General features: G+C 36.5%; 1 protein-coding gene across 20 annotated transcripts in view; it reads right to left on the bottom strand.

The window, feature by feature from the left end:
• The window catches only part of ANKS1B (ankyrin repeat and sterile alpha motif domain containing 1B), a 414,782-nt gene that overhangs the window by 218,693 nt on the left and 180,831 nt on the right, over positions 1 to 15,258 (bottom strand). The window contains exon 1 of one of the 20 annotated variants that reach the window (XM_069000739.1): positions 8,950 to 9,004. The exons of the other annotated variants lie outside the window; for them this stretch is intronic. Within the exon in view, the coding sequence (XP_068856840.1) occupies positions 8,950 to 8,962 (13 nt within the window). The 5' untranslated portion in view covers positions 8,963 to 9,004. Of the gene's footprint in view, positions 1 to 8,949; positions 9,005 to 15,258 lie in introns of those variants that run through there. 20 annotated transcript variants of the gene reach the window in all.

Consider the following 15,258-nt stretch of genomic DNA (forward strand, 5'->3'; position numbering starts at 1 on the left):
TATTTGATATATGATATATGATATATGATCAAATTCCAAGAACTTCAGTAAATATACTTTTCTTCTTTGAGAAACAAGTGACTAGAATATACACTTCAGACAGTTTGCAACCAAAAAGATGTGAGGTGTTACGGAGAAAGGTTAAATGTAGGACATGACAGAGCTTAAGGGATCAATAAACCCAGAAAGCTTTGGTTTAGGGGAAAAATTCAGGGAAAAAGGAGGACATGGGACATTCTCTCTTTGATTTCTGCAAGTTGCTGATTTATACATACGTCTGCAATTTTGAAGGTGAATTCAAAATGAGGAATAAATTATGCAAATAATTATTTGCTTTGGTGCTTTTCCTTTACATGAAAAACTCAGCAGCTGACACTCTGCTCCAGATTAAGACATCTCATTTTTCTACATGGGTAAGAAGCATTTTAGCTCCCACCATAGCCAGAGATTAGTGGAATAAATAAAATCAGTGGAACCTATCACTCCCTGTACTCTGTTAACTGGGCTGACTACACTGCCAGTGACTTACAGGAGACAGCATTCAGTTTGTGTTCAAATACCTACATTTATATATCTCAGTCATGAACTGAATCCTATTCTGATGTTTCAGACAGGTATCTTACAGCTGTGTATTGCACTCATTGAAGAGATAAATATTTTTGTCAGGACAAAGTAAACCAGGAGGAATAAATCAGGAAAAAGAAAAGCTTATAGACACCTGGATTGAAAGAATTTCACTATCTTTGCTACATCTATATTACTAGATAGCACTGGCCAACAGCTATTGGATCTCAAGGAATTACTAGGCTCATGTCCTTTAAATTGAACTCTCTCCTTTTCAAGACAGAGGCAGCCTATCCAAATAATTACTGGGAATAGTCTCTGGTCTCAGCTAAAACTTGCACTGTGTCTGGGTACTGTCTAGGTGGGTCTATTCAGTATTGGCCAAAGACTGGGAAAACCCAAACAGTTTAACAGTACAGACTGCCAAGAACCAATGGCATCTCATGCCCTGATTTTGTTCAATTTACTACTGTAAACAAAGGAAGTTCTTACTGAGAACACCCATTCCTCGGTGGTCAGTAAATATATACAGTGACCACTAAAAAGTGTGTGTGTGTGTCTCTTATTTTCCAGCAGTGTTGCAGTGACAACATATCAAAACATTAATTCTGGGGTTTTTTGTTAGTCGAAATGGGACCAGTTTACCATGTATTCAAAGATTCCAAAAATACTACAAGAGCCTTTTTCAGCTTGATCTTTCACAGCAGTTACTGCGTTGTGTACACATAAGTATCTATATTCTACTTTTTATAAGATCACTACTAGTTTTCAAAAATACCCTGTCTGTTTCACTTAATGTTCAGAATGAAGTTTGCTTAATGAAGAAGATGCCCCTCAACATTTTCATAGTATCATAGAATCACAGAACTGGTTAGTTTGGAAAAGGCCTCTAAGAGCATCAAGTCCAGCTGTCAAACCAGCACTGCCAAGTCCATGACCAATCCATGTCCCCAAGCGTCACATCTTCACATCTTTTAAGTATCTCCAGGGATTTATATTCTCTTTGCTCAAAGAGTGGTCCTATTACCTATTTACTGCACTTAAACTCTTCTTTGAATATCAAGTTATTCAACAGCTTCTCAAATTCTTATGACATCCATTATCTAAGGGCTTCACAAATATGGAATCATGTATCTTTTTGAGGTGAGACTGTAATGTGATACTGTACTAATTTGATAAATGGGAGATGAGGCAGAAGGATACAATGCTGAAAATGTACAAATGTTTGGGCATCTGATTAGAAATTCCTCAAGATTTTCTTTGTTCAGAGCACTGAACATTTTTTAACACTGAATATTTTCAAAGCATGGTTACTATTCACTTCAGTAGATCAAAAAATCAGACCCCTAATGCATCAAATTCATCACTCAAAAACCAAGGAACACTGTTAATGGCTACTTGGATAAACTTTGGTCTGTCTTGACCAGAGTAACAAAAGCCCTGGCAGAGACAGAGTATTCTCTCTGTTGCTTACAGCTGCCTCAGTTGTCACTTCTTCTCTTTGATACCTTTTGCTTTCAGTAAGAGCTTTGTTAATTATGTGACGAAGTAAGCAAATATCTCATAGCTATTCCTTCTTCACCCCATGATTTTGAGCAATGCAAACCACATCTATACCAGGCAACAAAAAAGACTGGGGCTGTCAGGGGAAAAAAAATTCCCTGTGGTCATGATGAAGATTAAGAAGCAAGCAGCATTGCATGCTGCACTGCAGCCCTAAAATAGGTTATCCAGAGTGGTGCCATCTGCACCCTTGGAGGGTTTCAAGGCCTGGCTAGGAAAAGACACATCTGATCTCATGATGACAGTCCTGCTCCAAGTAGGAGGATGGACTAGAAATCCTCCAGACACCCCTTCAAACCGACACTTTAATGAGCCAATTATAATTCTGAATCTTTTGACTTTTGAACTGGTAACTGTTGAGGCTAATGCTCTTTGAATACAGATTTTTATTATTATTTTAGTTCCCTAAAGTAGTTAATGTTTAATACTTTTATGTTTAGCAAATAAGGAGAGTACAGAGATGGACTGTAGCGCTGCTCTAAACAGAATAGTAGCCAACCACTCACTGTCATGTTCTACAGAAATTATAGAAGGAAAGAAAATAAACCATGCAACATATAATCATAAAATAATTTGCCAGCATAAGCTTTTCTTTCTTGTTGACCTAAGAACTGAAACAAGAGATGTTAAATAATGTCTTCAAATTGGACCAATAGCTAAAAATGGAGCTCCATGTTTCATGGGAATATCCATGATCTCCATCTCAAGAATTTAAAGTATGAAAAACTGTACACAGGATAATATAATAATACTACTACATCCTTGCAAAAATAGTCAACTTTATATAAAAAAAAAATTTAATCTTAGCTTCTAATAATTACCCATCTCTGAGATGTTTTTTCTTATTGTTGCATATTTCTGTCATAAATTTCAAGAAAAGTGATACTGAAATCAATACTTCTCCTGAGGTTTAGTAGTAATGCACAAAATGTGATATTTTCTATATTATTTTCTGGTTTTAAACATATAAAAACAATTCTTGTTTTGAATATTTCTGTGTATTGAAAAAAAACCATGCTATTGAACCTTTTATTAATTCTTATTTTTATTTCTTATTATTTCAACCAACTTAACTGGCACTAAGAAGTGATATAAACAATTACATCACCTAGGTCTATACTCAGTGAACAGCCATTTAATAATGCCAGGGTTTTTTTCTCATGGGCATTTGAGTAAGCTTTCTGAGAAGGGACTTTAGGAAAGAGGATGGGAATACAAGGGAGAGCAAACAGGAAAAGTTCAAGCTCTTGGACTGAATCCCAGTGGAGAGAAGCATTCAGCGTATAAATAATTTTTTTTTCTTTTTTGCAAATACATTTATTTTTGTAGTTTAAAAAAAAAAGTCAACAGATAGAGATCTTGCTTCCTTACCAGATACTGCTTTTCTTACCACTTTATCTTTTTACTCGTAAATAGTATCATAAATACCAAAACATAAACAGATGCCATTTCTACAGAACTTTAGTGTTTTTATAAGTGCACATACAGCTTATCCATCTGAGCAGATTACTTCTGAAAATCACTGTGATACTGCCATATCTGTGCTACGAGGAAAATATTTACATTTGGAACTACAAGTAAATTCAGTTGTGCCATAATCTCAAAGCCACAGATACATATTGCTATTATCACCAGTTTATATACAACCAAACTGGTATTTAGGCAGAAGATTGCAATTCAATCAGTTATTTATTTTCACACTGATGCACCCCAGCACAGTTGCTTGTGGTACATATATAGAACTCTATGGTATACCATTTCTCACTTTCAGTATTCGAGAGTTATAATTTACAGATGCTTCATCAAACTCAGATATTTTTTCCTACTTCTGACTCCAAGACTGCAGAGCACATTAAGAAAATCAGAAGCATGCTGAATATTGTGAATTTTGCATTCATGTAAAATTGGAAATTGTCTTATTCACATTTGTATCTCAAGAGATTCCATGTTCCAAACTAAAGTACATTCAGGAGAATAACAGTTGTTAATAACACTAATGAAAAGAGCTGTAATAGATAAATTATAATGACAGAGTAAGATCTTTAACAGGCATTGCTGTTGCCATGGCACAAATTTCTAATGTAAAATAAAAATCCACTAGAAAATTGTTCTATAGCTATGGTAACAACTATATTGCAACACGATTAATCTATTCAAATTCTGTTTTCATTTGATCCAGAAAGATGTTTTTAGCATCACACTTTGCACATGTGTAATATCTGCCCAAAAATGTATTCTCAACTCCTTTTTCCCTACATTCCGTTGATTGCTAAAACCAACAGTTAGGACTGAGTAATATTTGGAAACTACCCTCTTATAGAGGGATGGGTAAGCATATTTGCATAGTAAAGACTGCTTTGCAGACAGTAGAATACCCTCAATAGTGAGGATATCAGCTGCATTGCCAAAGTGATATAAAAGGGCATGATCAGCTAGAAAAGATGTAAGACAGAAAATTCATAGTATTTAAAAACAGAAATAGAAAAATTCAGGAAGGCATTATTTCATACAGCAAATAACATCAGGCTCTGACCAAGCTACAGCTCTTTGATGGCAGCACATCAGCTGCAGATATCTTAGATGAGGCAGAGCAATGTTTGCTCACTCAAGTAAATGCAATAGCAAGGCACTATGGACCTGGGAGACAGAACAACAAGACTACTAAGCAAGTAATGAAGACTCTGGGCTTCTCCTGTTACCAGCAACAAGACAAGAGGAGCTATAATGTCCAGGTTGCAGTTTCTTCTTCTGCTTATTTCTAAATCTGGAGAAACCACCAGAAGGTGGTTGGCAAGGTTGGTGTTGATGGTCTCCAGGCTCTGTGCCCAGGTTCCAACACCACCAGCTTCTCAAAACCCTTCCCTTAGAAATCACAGTGAGCGTCTCTGTGGGTTGGGAGTTTGCTCTTATAAGCTTCAAAACTGCCAATTCACTTCTTAGCGTCGCAGTCTGCACTTGACTCTGTACTGAGGAGTTTTACTGCCTCACTATCTCTACCTTCATAGTTTCACTGTCCTCATCAGTTTCACAATGACCCATAGGAACTAAAAAGATGAGAAAGATTTTCTGGGAAAGAAATCTCCATATGGAGTTTTCTGAACATTGCTTGCCAGCATCTAATGAAGAAAAAAAAAGCTTTGGGTGAGGAAGGCTATTAGGCAGTAATTACTGCTAATTCCAACCACATTATAATGCCTAAATATAGTTCTTTCCCAAATTTTCAGAAATAGCAGTGTAATCTGGTACAAACAGAGTTAATTTTAACTCTTATTGAACTGTTTTGACTCTTCTGTACATCTTCATAAATTTTTTTTGATACATGCATATTCTGTATTTGAGGAGGACAGAAATGTAATTTTCACAATCACATAAAGGGTTAACCTTTTACTGCAAAATTCAACACAGACAAAAATAAAGAGCTGCAGCTGCCACCTCCATAATGCCGTTTCCATGAGGATTTCTTTCTATGTGACTATATAAGGCATGGTTCCTAGACATCTTAAAGACAGACAGGCTCTCCTGAACAATCACATTTTACAGCACAAAATTCTGCCTTATGCCTGCACATCAAAATAAGGATTCTTCAGAAAAATAACATGCTAACATTTTTATAGACTAAGCATATCAGACAGATAAAACAATGGTCAACATCCCTTAGGTGAAATAGTGGACAAATTCAAGACTCACATTCAAGCTAAAATTCTACTGGAATTTTTCAGCTCTGCCATGCAGCAAAAGTAAAAAAAATAAACATCTCAGTGTTTCTTTGCAACTTTCAGTGAATCTTTCATAAGAAATTCTGAGAGATGAATGGCAGTGGATGTAAAATGTAATTTTGCAGAAAGATCGCATATAATCGCATTAAGAAATTCTGTGGTGATCTCTTTTTGCAGCAGAAAGCAGTTGAGTGGGTTGTGGCTGTGCTCAGAAAGTACATGTTAATTTGACAATACAGTACAGCAGGGAAGAGTAAGTCAAGAGGAAAACTTGGTGACAATAACTAAAATCAGCGTAAAGCAATATCAATGTGATAGATGAGCTTCTGAAACCATATCCTTTTGTTGAAGAATGTAAAAAACCCTGTTACATGTTCCACTCCTGATATTTCACGCACGCAAAGAAGGAATGACAAATTCCTCCACCAAGCGGGAACAAAACTTACTAATATTCAAGGCAAAAAATCCAGTAAAAAAATAATGGATGATTCTTAGAATAATGTTTCTAAAAGGAGACATTGCACAACAATGTCATCTAAAAGGAATGATTTGCCCTAGTAACAACTCAGTTTCCCCCAGCATGAGATACGACCAGAAAGCAAAGAAAGTGTATGTTCTGTCATTTGTACTGACCATACATTTATCTTTTCTACCCTTAGTAAAGAACGTATTTCTGATCAGAGCAGTATTTTTAAGATACTTCACCTTGTCTCTTTCCTCATTCCACATAAAAGACCTATGCTCTGTTTCAACTTATGGTTCAAATCCAGAAAGAACGGAATTGGTGTTTTCATAAGAAATAATGTAAAATAAAGGCCAAATCCCAAATGGCCTCTTTCAGTTTTTGCTAAAACTCTTGTTAGGTTGTAGCAATAAAGCTGTAAGGGACAAAAGCATACAAAATTTAAGAATGTCTAGAAAATATCTCTGGCTGTAGAATGAAAACTCAGTTCTAGATGTAGGTACATATACAGTCATGGAAAATTGCACCCAGATTTTCAAATCTATGTGGAACATTTACAGAAATTTTATGTAATTGCTTACATGTGACTGTATTGAAACCAATCACTAAAAATCATAGTCTTTTAGGAAGCTTGCAACTCATCATATCTTTTTAGTTATAAATATGGAGTGGGGAAAGTGGGAGAATAAAAAATAGATTAACTGTATTTACTTTCTCCTAATGATTTATTTGGGGGTTGTAAATGTGAGAGGAGAATGATTTAAATTCTTTTGAAAAGTATTTACAAAACATAAATGATCTTTAAAAAATCTACACAATTATGTGCAAAATAATTTCGCTACAAATAATAACTTTCTAGGCATATTGACAATCTCTAAAAGTTGTTTACTTTAAATAACTATTTACTTTAAAAAGTAATATTACACACAGAATGCTTAAAAACAGATGTGAAAAGAAGGGCAGAGATTCAGGCAGCTAAATGCAGACACACTAGAGGGGATCCAAAGTGACTGCAAGGGTTGACAGGTGTGACACACAGCTTGCAAACCCTTGTCTTTCTGGTGAAGCAGGAAGAGGTCAGAACCAGTATTTGTAGTATCCAAGTTGGTCTAGACATCTGTTTTAGCACTTAAATTGTTTCTTAGAGGTCAAAGGAGTACTAAAGATAGATGTAGATAATACATCTCAAAGAATCCTTTACTGTAGAATAAATAATTTCATATGTGCACACACCCCACTTCAGATGACTTACACACACTTACTTTAGATAGGAGCTGAAAACTTGTTACTATTTTAAGTAATGATTGTTGATACTTCTACCTAAACAGTCGTCAAGTTAAGAGGCCAGATTACCTGAGTGACACAGAGCATGAAAGGTTGGCAGACCTCAGGTGTCAGTTTAGGATATTTTGGAAACATATGTGCATTTGGAACATGGAATTAACCTGCTCTAAATTAAGTAATACTGCTAGGAGAGTTAACGTGTAGCTTTATTAAGCTGCTAGGATGCAGAAAAGCACTTGCTCAATTTAGGTACAGCTAAAGGAAAAACAAACATTAGACTACAGTTGCTCAGACATGGAAGAGCGGGGAGAAGAGTTGGAAGACAATTACAAACTTTCATGCTCCATAACAAATAACGCTTTATTAAGTTCTCCTACTAAATAAACAAAATCAAATAAGCTAAAATATTGTTATGAGAAATTGTATGAATCATCAACTAGTTGCAGGATAGAAGCTCCCACAGAGACAGAGAGGCACAGTTTTAAGTAGTTAAAACCCCTCTTACACAACTGGCTGGAAAGTCACACAACACAAATGCTACACATAGAAACCCTGAATGATTTATCTTCTGTTAGGATTACAGAAGAGTTAGAGGACAGTTTCATCTAATGAATAGCTGTGGCAACAGAAAATGTTATCACTCATCCAACTGCTCTTCAGAGAGAAGGGATGCCTTAACAGCTACACAATCAAAGCTGGGTGTAAGAACAGCCTCTGATCTGCTTATAGGGCTAATCAGCTGCCCCAGTTTGGGTAGACTAGTTGAGTTCACCTGGTTTATTTTGCTTGAGATGGATTAAAGGTTCTCACAGAAATCCTTCTGCTGAAGCCAGATCTGGGGACAGTCTATGAAAGAAGTGCAATGATCCAGAGGGGCTGGCCACACCTTCAGCTGCTCCCACAGAATTCTACCGTTCATGAAAGGATGATAGTTCTCCGCAAAGTAAGGGTCAGCTGTCCTCTGAAATGCAGATATCCCCCTCAGGCACCAAATAGCTCTGCTTTTCAAATATGTTACACCTACTAAGAATAACATTTTCTTAAGTAGGGGTAATAATGTGCATGAGGATAATAAATATTATGGTCTAATAAAGAGGACTAATTTATCAAGCTAAAAGCACTAAGATGGTACAGCTTTCAAAAACATCCTCCAGACCAGTAGAAATACATACATAAATTTTTTAAGAGTCCAGGAACTGTAAATAGGAAAACAGAAACTGAGTCTAAGGGATCAGAAAATAGACTAATATTTGTGGGAATTATACCATTCTAGTCCCATAATTGATAGACCAGATTCTGTTCAGGTAACAGTCTGATCAGAACACCAGGAATAATAGATGGTAGAAAACTCTTCCTTACCAAAGAACCTCATCAAGTCATTGGCACATCTTTAATAAGTAAATGAAACTTCCTTACTATGTAATTAGATACTTTGGATTTAGAAAACACCTTTTTTGATCATGAGTTATTTACTTAACATCTGCAATGCTTCAAGACAGGCGATAACAGCTCATTAGGTCCTTAAACCAGATACATCTGAAGCAAGGCAGCCCTAGGATGTTATTATTGCTTCATTCTGCTCTAATTTATTTATGTTACACTTGGTATCATCAATAATTATGTTTACCTGTGAACTAAGGACTCAAACCAGGCATATCTGATCTTCCTATCATTTATGTATTTCTGCTATTTAAGCAAGTGTGCTTACATTTCACCTGAGGAAGAGACAACAGATCACTGAGATGTTGTTTTCTAGATATGTAGATGGGAAGAATCTCCATCAACCGGGAAGTTCCTTGCAAATGCAAGGTGAAGAGATATAGCAAATTACCTAACTTACCACACACCCAAGAGAAATGAGTGTGCAGAAGTAGTTCGTTAAGTCAATCCTAAGTAACAAATAATTGCAGAAACAATATTACAGTTGTTTTAATTAGCATGTTCTTCATTTGGAATAAATTGGAAATCAGATGATCAGGGTCTCCTGAGAAATTTAAACAAGTCACTTTTGCTCTCTTTCTAAAAGCAAACAAGCATGACTAGCAGCTCAGCATATCAGATAACAACATTGCAAGAGATATATCAGAAAAAAAATCTGCAGATGATTTCTTTCTTTTTCTAGATTTTGTTGTTGAAATAATGAGAAATTACCATGAAAACATTTTAATCACTTTTCTGATTAAAAGTGGGCAAATGCCTTTTTTTTTTTTTTTTTGGTAAAAATAGGAAAGAGAGGGAAGAAGGAAAGGCAGAGAGAGAACAGGAGGAAAGAAAGAAGCCATTCTGATGACCACAGATAGTAAACCCAGAAACTCTTGATGAGACTTTCAAATTACAGTTGGTCCCAAAAAGGACTTTTTAAAATGTTCATTGTGGTTTTATGCTTGGTTTTTTTTTTTTAATTAGATGGCAAAAATCTTATGAAGATACAAAAATGAAATGTCTAGTATTTAGCCAATGCTGGTTCCCTGAAAGCATTTTTATGGAAACACTTATTATAAAGAAGCACAGTAAAAAAAAAAGTAAAGATGGTCACTCCTAGAATAGGCTGCCTTGAAAATGATTGTGTTATTAGCATTTTAGATTAAGTTAGTTAATTATTCTGCCTGTTTGCACCAACCCAAATGAAAGAAGGCTGATGAGGGTGGTGGGAATAAATGACATGCATTAGGTATTTCCAAGGAGAATGACAGGAGTTCTTAAATGAACAAGGAGTCAACTACCAAGTGGGTCATGTGTACTGGCCTCTTTCTAGCCCAGTGTTCCGGTTTGGCCAAATTTAGAAATATATCCTCTGAGAGAAGGCACAACCACCCCTCCCCCACCAGGTTCGGGAAAAATAAATTTTCCTTGAAAGAAAGTGAAGGAGATAAAAATTATTTATTTAACAAACACACGGAAAAGGATAATAATGCTAAATAATAAAATCTTTCCCTGTGGAGAAAAAACCTGGGAAAGCGTTAGAGTCCTCCCTTTGGTCTCCTTGGAGCTGGGGCTTGGCCCAGGGCCAGGCCCTCTGTGCCCGGTGGAAAGTCCTCCTGATGTGTTCTAATATTGAAGCAGTCCAGTGAAAAAGGGAGAAAATCCAAAATTCCAGGGAAGGAAAAAAAAGTTCAACTCTCAGTCTCTCTCTGGAGAAAAAGAAACTGAACAACTGGCCAGAAACTGACCTGGGAGCAGCAAGCCGGGTGCCTCCTCCCTCCCCTGCTGCAGCTGGAAAAAATATGCTGTCTCTGTGTGACCTTGAACAAGCTGCAAACTGCTTTGAAAAAGTTTTGCTCAGTTTTTCCTTCCCCCTCTCAGGCTCAAACTAGAGACATAGAAAGGCACAAAGTTAATTTCTGGGCATAGGGCAGCGATATGGGATACACATCATAAAGTCACCCCAAGACACCCAGTTAACAGAAAACTGAATTTTCTTCAAGTCTTTAGATGGAAAAGAAGGCACTAAGCTATTAAAAATCTTCTCTGCTCAGAAAACAGCTGGTGGGCCAGAGTTTAAAATCATTGGGACAGCTACAGTACTGGTAAACAAAGAATAAATCTTCAGAGAGAAAAGAGTTATAGATACCTTTTTTTTTTTTTTTGAAAGCAGCTTCCTTTCTTCCAAGTATAACTTGGACAAGTTTTAAAAAACCCCAAAACCATCTATACATATATGAGGATATACTATGGGTTTCTAAACCAAAACTAACTCCACAGATATGAAAATTGGCGAGTGAAGTTTAAAAGTAAATTTTAAGTGAAACTTGACTTAAGTTCACCTTGCAGTCAGACTATCAATATGAAGACTAAAAGTCTTGTCACTTGTAAGTGCTTTCAAATTATCTCTAATCAATCTGAACTTCAATTTTTTTGTCATTTTATAGAATCCCAAGACATGCAGTAATCACCACAGAGAAGTGCAGAAGTTTCAATCAAAATAACTGCCTGCTTCTTAAAAATGGCATCTTTCTTCTACATCAGGTAAATCCCACTTTATACTGAAGCCAACATAACAATGTTTATCACACCAAAGATTCAGAACAAGTCAGTAATTTCCAAGGTCTGATTCTTTTTTCCAGTTTTTGAAGTCAATTAATTGAGGAAAACTATTAGAAAAGACCAACACACTTGTATGACTTTACTTCACAGTTCTCAGGTGAAGGGTTGCAGAGCAATTATTCTTCCCCTACATGGCTAATCCTATAAGAACTCCTGTGGGAAAGTAAGAATTCTGAGCTTTGTGGTATGAGTTCTTAATTTATCTTGGCAGTTAGAGAGACTGACTCATAGAAAATAAAAATATTTCATCTTAATTGTGGGGATGGAGGTATCGCTTTACATCAAGATGTGAGAGGTCTATGGTGAGGAGGTTATTTTGCCTCTCTACTCCACTCTGGTGAGACCCCACCTCGAGTATTGGATCCAGCTGTGGAGTCTTCAGTACAGAAAAACATGGACCTGTTGGAGTGGGTGCAGAGGAGGGCCACAAAAATGATCAGAGAGGTGGACCACCTCTGCCACAAAGACAGGCTGAGAGAGTCAAGGCTGTTCAGCCTGGAGAAGACTGCGTGAAGACATTATTGTGGCCTTTCAATAATTAAACAGGGATTAGAAGAAAGATGGGGTCAGAATTTTTAGTACAACCTGTAGCAGTATGTCATGGTTTTCAACTAAAAGAAGGTATATTCAGACTAGATATAAAGTAGTTTTTTACAATGTGGGTGGTGAAACACTAGAACAGGTTTCCCAGAGAGGTGGTGGATGCCTCATTGCTAGAAACATTTGAGGCCAGTCTGGATGGGGTTTTCACCTGGTCCAGTAGAAGGTGTCCCAGCACATTGCACAGGTGTCCAACTGGATGACCTTTAAAGATGCCTTCCAACCCAAACCATTCTGTGAATTTTAAAGTTAGGCATCAGACAAAGGTCCCCGGCTGATTAAAGTGGACCAGAGCTTAAGGCAGTGCTGGCCCATCTTCTTCACAAGCTGACACGTGTGCTAATGTCTTTTAGAAAAACACACAATTTTGTATTTGGTAACACAAAATCATGAATTTGGGGTCAGAAAGTGCCATTTCCATCTGCCCTGCACATAAGAGCATAGAACAACGAGGTTCATCTCCCTGAATATATCTGATACTAAGACACTAAATATGGAAATCAGTTTTCAGTTTTAATCATGGGATGGTTCTTTCACAAATTAGTGTTTGTTGAATTATTTTTAAAAGGCAAAGCCCCTATAAACTCACTTTATTTCTATTTCACACTGCATTCATATATGGAATATACAAAAAGTCTGCTTGAAGATACTTAAAAAAGAAACCAATCAAGAAAAAAAGAGAAAACTTAAAAGAAGAGCTATAATACCAGAAAAAATTAAAAATATTCTAGAAAAGCAAGCAAGAAAATGAGTGGTAAAACACAGAAGCAGAAGTCAAGGGGGAATATGAATTATAGATATAGATACACATATATATTAACAGTTCTATATGGTTATATATACATATTAATAGTTCCAGGGAACTATTACCAGAACTGCACTACTTGACAAGTGCTTTCAGTCTTGCCACATCTGCCACATCTCTTGTCAAGAATCTCCTTTGATGAAAATAACTGAAATCAGACATCTCTGTCTTTCCTTTCTGCTATGTTCCTTGCCCATATTATCACAGCCACAGCAACTCTAAATTACTGCCCAGGTACAAGCTGAGGTTTTCAAATACTTGTTGAGTAGACACTGCTCAGTTTTTTGTTTCGCTATAGAGAAAGAGAACTGCAGGGAGTTTTTATTTTTTACTGTGCATCTTGCCTGAAGCCAATCATATTTAAACGCTACTTTTCTTACACAAACAACAATGACATTATTTTCTGTATCACATTTTATTTTCCTGCTTTAATTAAATCTATAGATTTGTCTTGGCAATTTCTGGACTAAGTCATAACAATGTTCTCAGTACCACAATCATGACAATCATGGGAAAACTTATGACAAAATTAAGGACAAATTTACACTAGTAAAGTACCTTTGAAAAACTATGTGTTGACTCAAATGGAATAGAGTAACCCCAAATACCTTTTAGTTATTCATTTTAGATGGGGGTTTTTTGCTAACTTAATTTTGACAGATGTCTTTTTTTTTTTTTTTTTTTTTTTTTTTTTTTAATGAAGGCATCTCACATGTTTAGCTGTGCCAACAGTGAGTTTTCTTAGCATATTCCATATTCACTCAGCAATCCTTTCAGCTGTGCCATGTGGGAAGCTCAGCCATGCTGTTCTGAGTTGTAAACCAGGTTGTAAAATCAAGGCTATTGCTAAGCAAAGATAGCCTTCAGTCATGAAGCCAGAATTTTTTCAAAATCATCAAAGACACCTTCTCAGTCCTTATATACTTCTTTGGTGTGCAGTCTTATACAATGTGTGTGTTTTTACTCCTGAAGGAGGATTAGTGGGCTTCAGATAAAAGTCTGGTGTCCCAAGTGTTTTCTTCAGTCACTGTAATTTTCCAGAACCATTTGAAAACAAACAAAGAAACATCACTCCAAACCTAACAAAAGAGTACAAAACACAAAGCTGGAAGCCAACCTGGCATAGCTGGAAGCAGATACCAAGATCATACTTGAATCCTGGGCTAACACTAGGAGAAGTCACCACTTTGGGAGAATTCAAATAATATCTGAAAAGCTAAGGGCAGAGGAGGCAAAGTTCAATCAAACAAGTGGAAAGAAGACAGAAGGGGTCAAAGAGAAGGAACAAAATACTGAAGGTATTTTTAGCCTGTTTCATGAATCTATGCCTTTCTTGTGAAGAGTTGGCCTATACTGGACAAAACAGAACAAAAATCAAAAATCCCAAACACACATGTCCATTACTACATAGACTTATATTTGCCATCACAAATATTGTAAATTGGAAGACAGCAATACACACTTACAGAACGTACCTTTCCTTTCGCTAACTTTATAGAGAGAACCCCAACCTAAAAATGTTAAGTTTCATTCTAAATCCTCATGAGATTGCAAATGTATTTATGGAGATTTTAAACCTAAGAAACACATTGGGATAGAGAGAAAAAAGGAAAATAGCTTAAGCAGGTAAAGAAGTCATTGGGTTCTATCACTTTAAAGAATATTACAGAATCTTAGGATGAATTTCAGCCTTTTCCCAATGCCTTTCAGCCTTTTGACAAAAGGGTATTTGATGAGCTAGGAAATTATGTACCCTACAACTGCACTCTTCAGAAAATAGAAACACTGCTAATATGCAGATCCAATGTTTGTGAGAGAGCACAAGAAAAGTGTGGAAAAGCTATGCCTGATATTGTTATTGTTCTGTTTCCCCTACAACTTCAAAGCCAGCTAATACAATTAGACTCCCACATACCCTTAAATTTAATGGGTGAATGAGACAGCTTTCTCAATATCGTATAGAAACACTATGACTGATTTGGAAGCATTATCCATAACTGAGTACTAGGTGTGACTCTCATCCCTTACACACCCTCAACACCACTAAAGCACACTTAACATCAGGATGGCACACAGAGCCTTTACTGGGGCACTCTCATCAGCATCAGGAGCACTTAATTGACAGCTGTGATCTTAGAGACACCAAGAATAAATTTTTAGATGTAGTAGATCATCTTTCACATCCCACTCCAGTGACACAGCTGGCAGTGTCATTGGCC

Source organism: Aphelocoma coerulescens, chromosome 1A (genome assembly GCF_041296385.1).
Source record: "Aphelocoma coerulescens isolate FSJ_1873_10779 chromosome 1A, UR_Acoe_1.0, whole genome shotgun sequence".
In the NCBI taxonomy this organism is placed as follows: domain Eukaryota; kingdom Metazoa; phylum Chordata; class Aves; order Passeriformes; family Corvidae; genus Aphelocoma; species Aphelocoma coerulescens.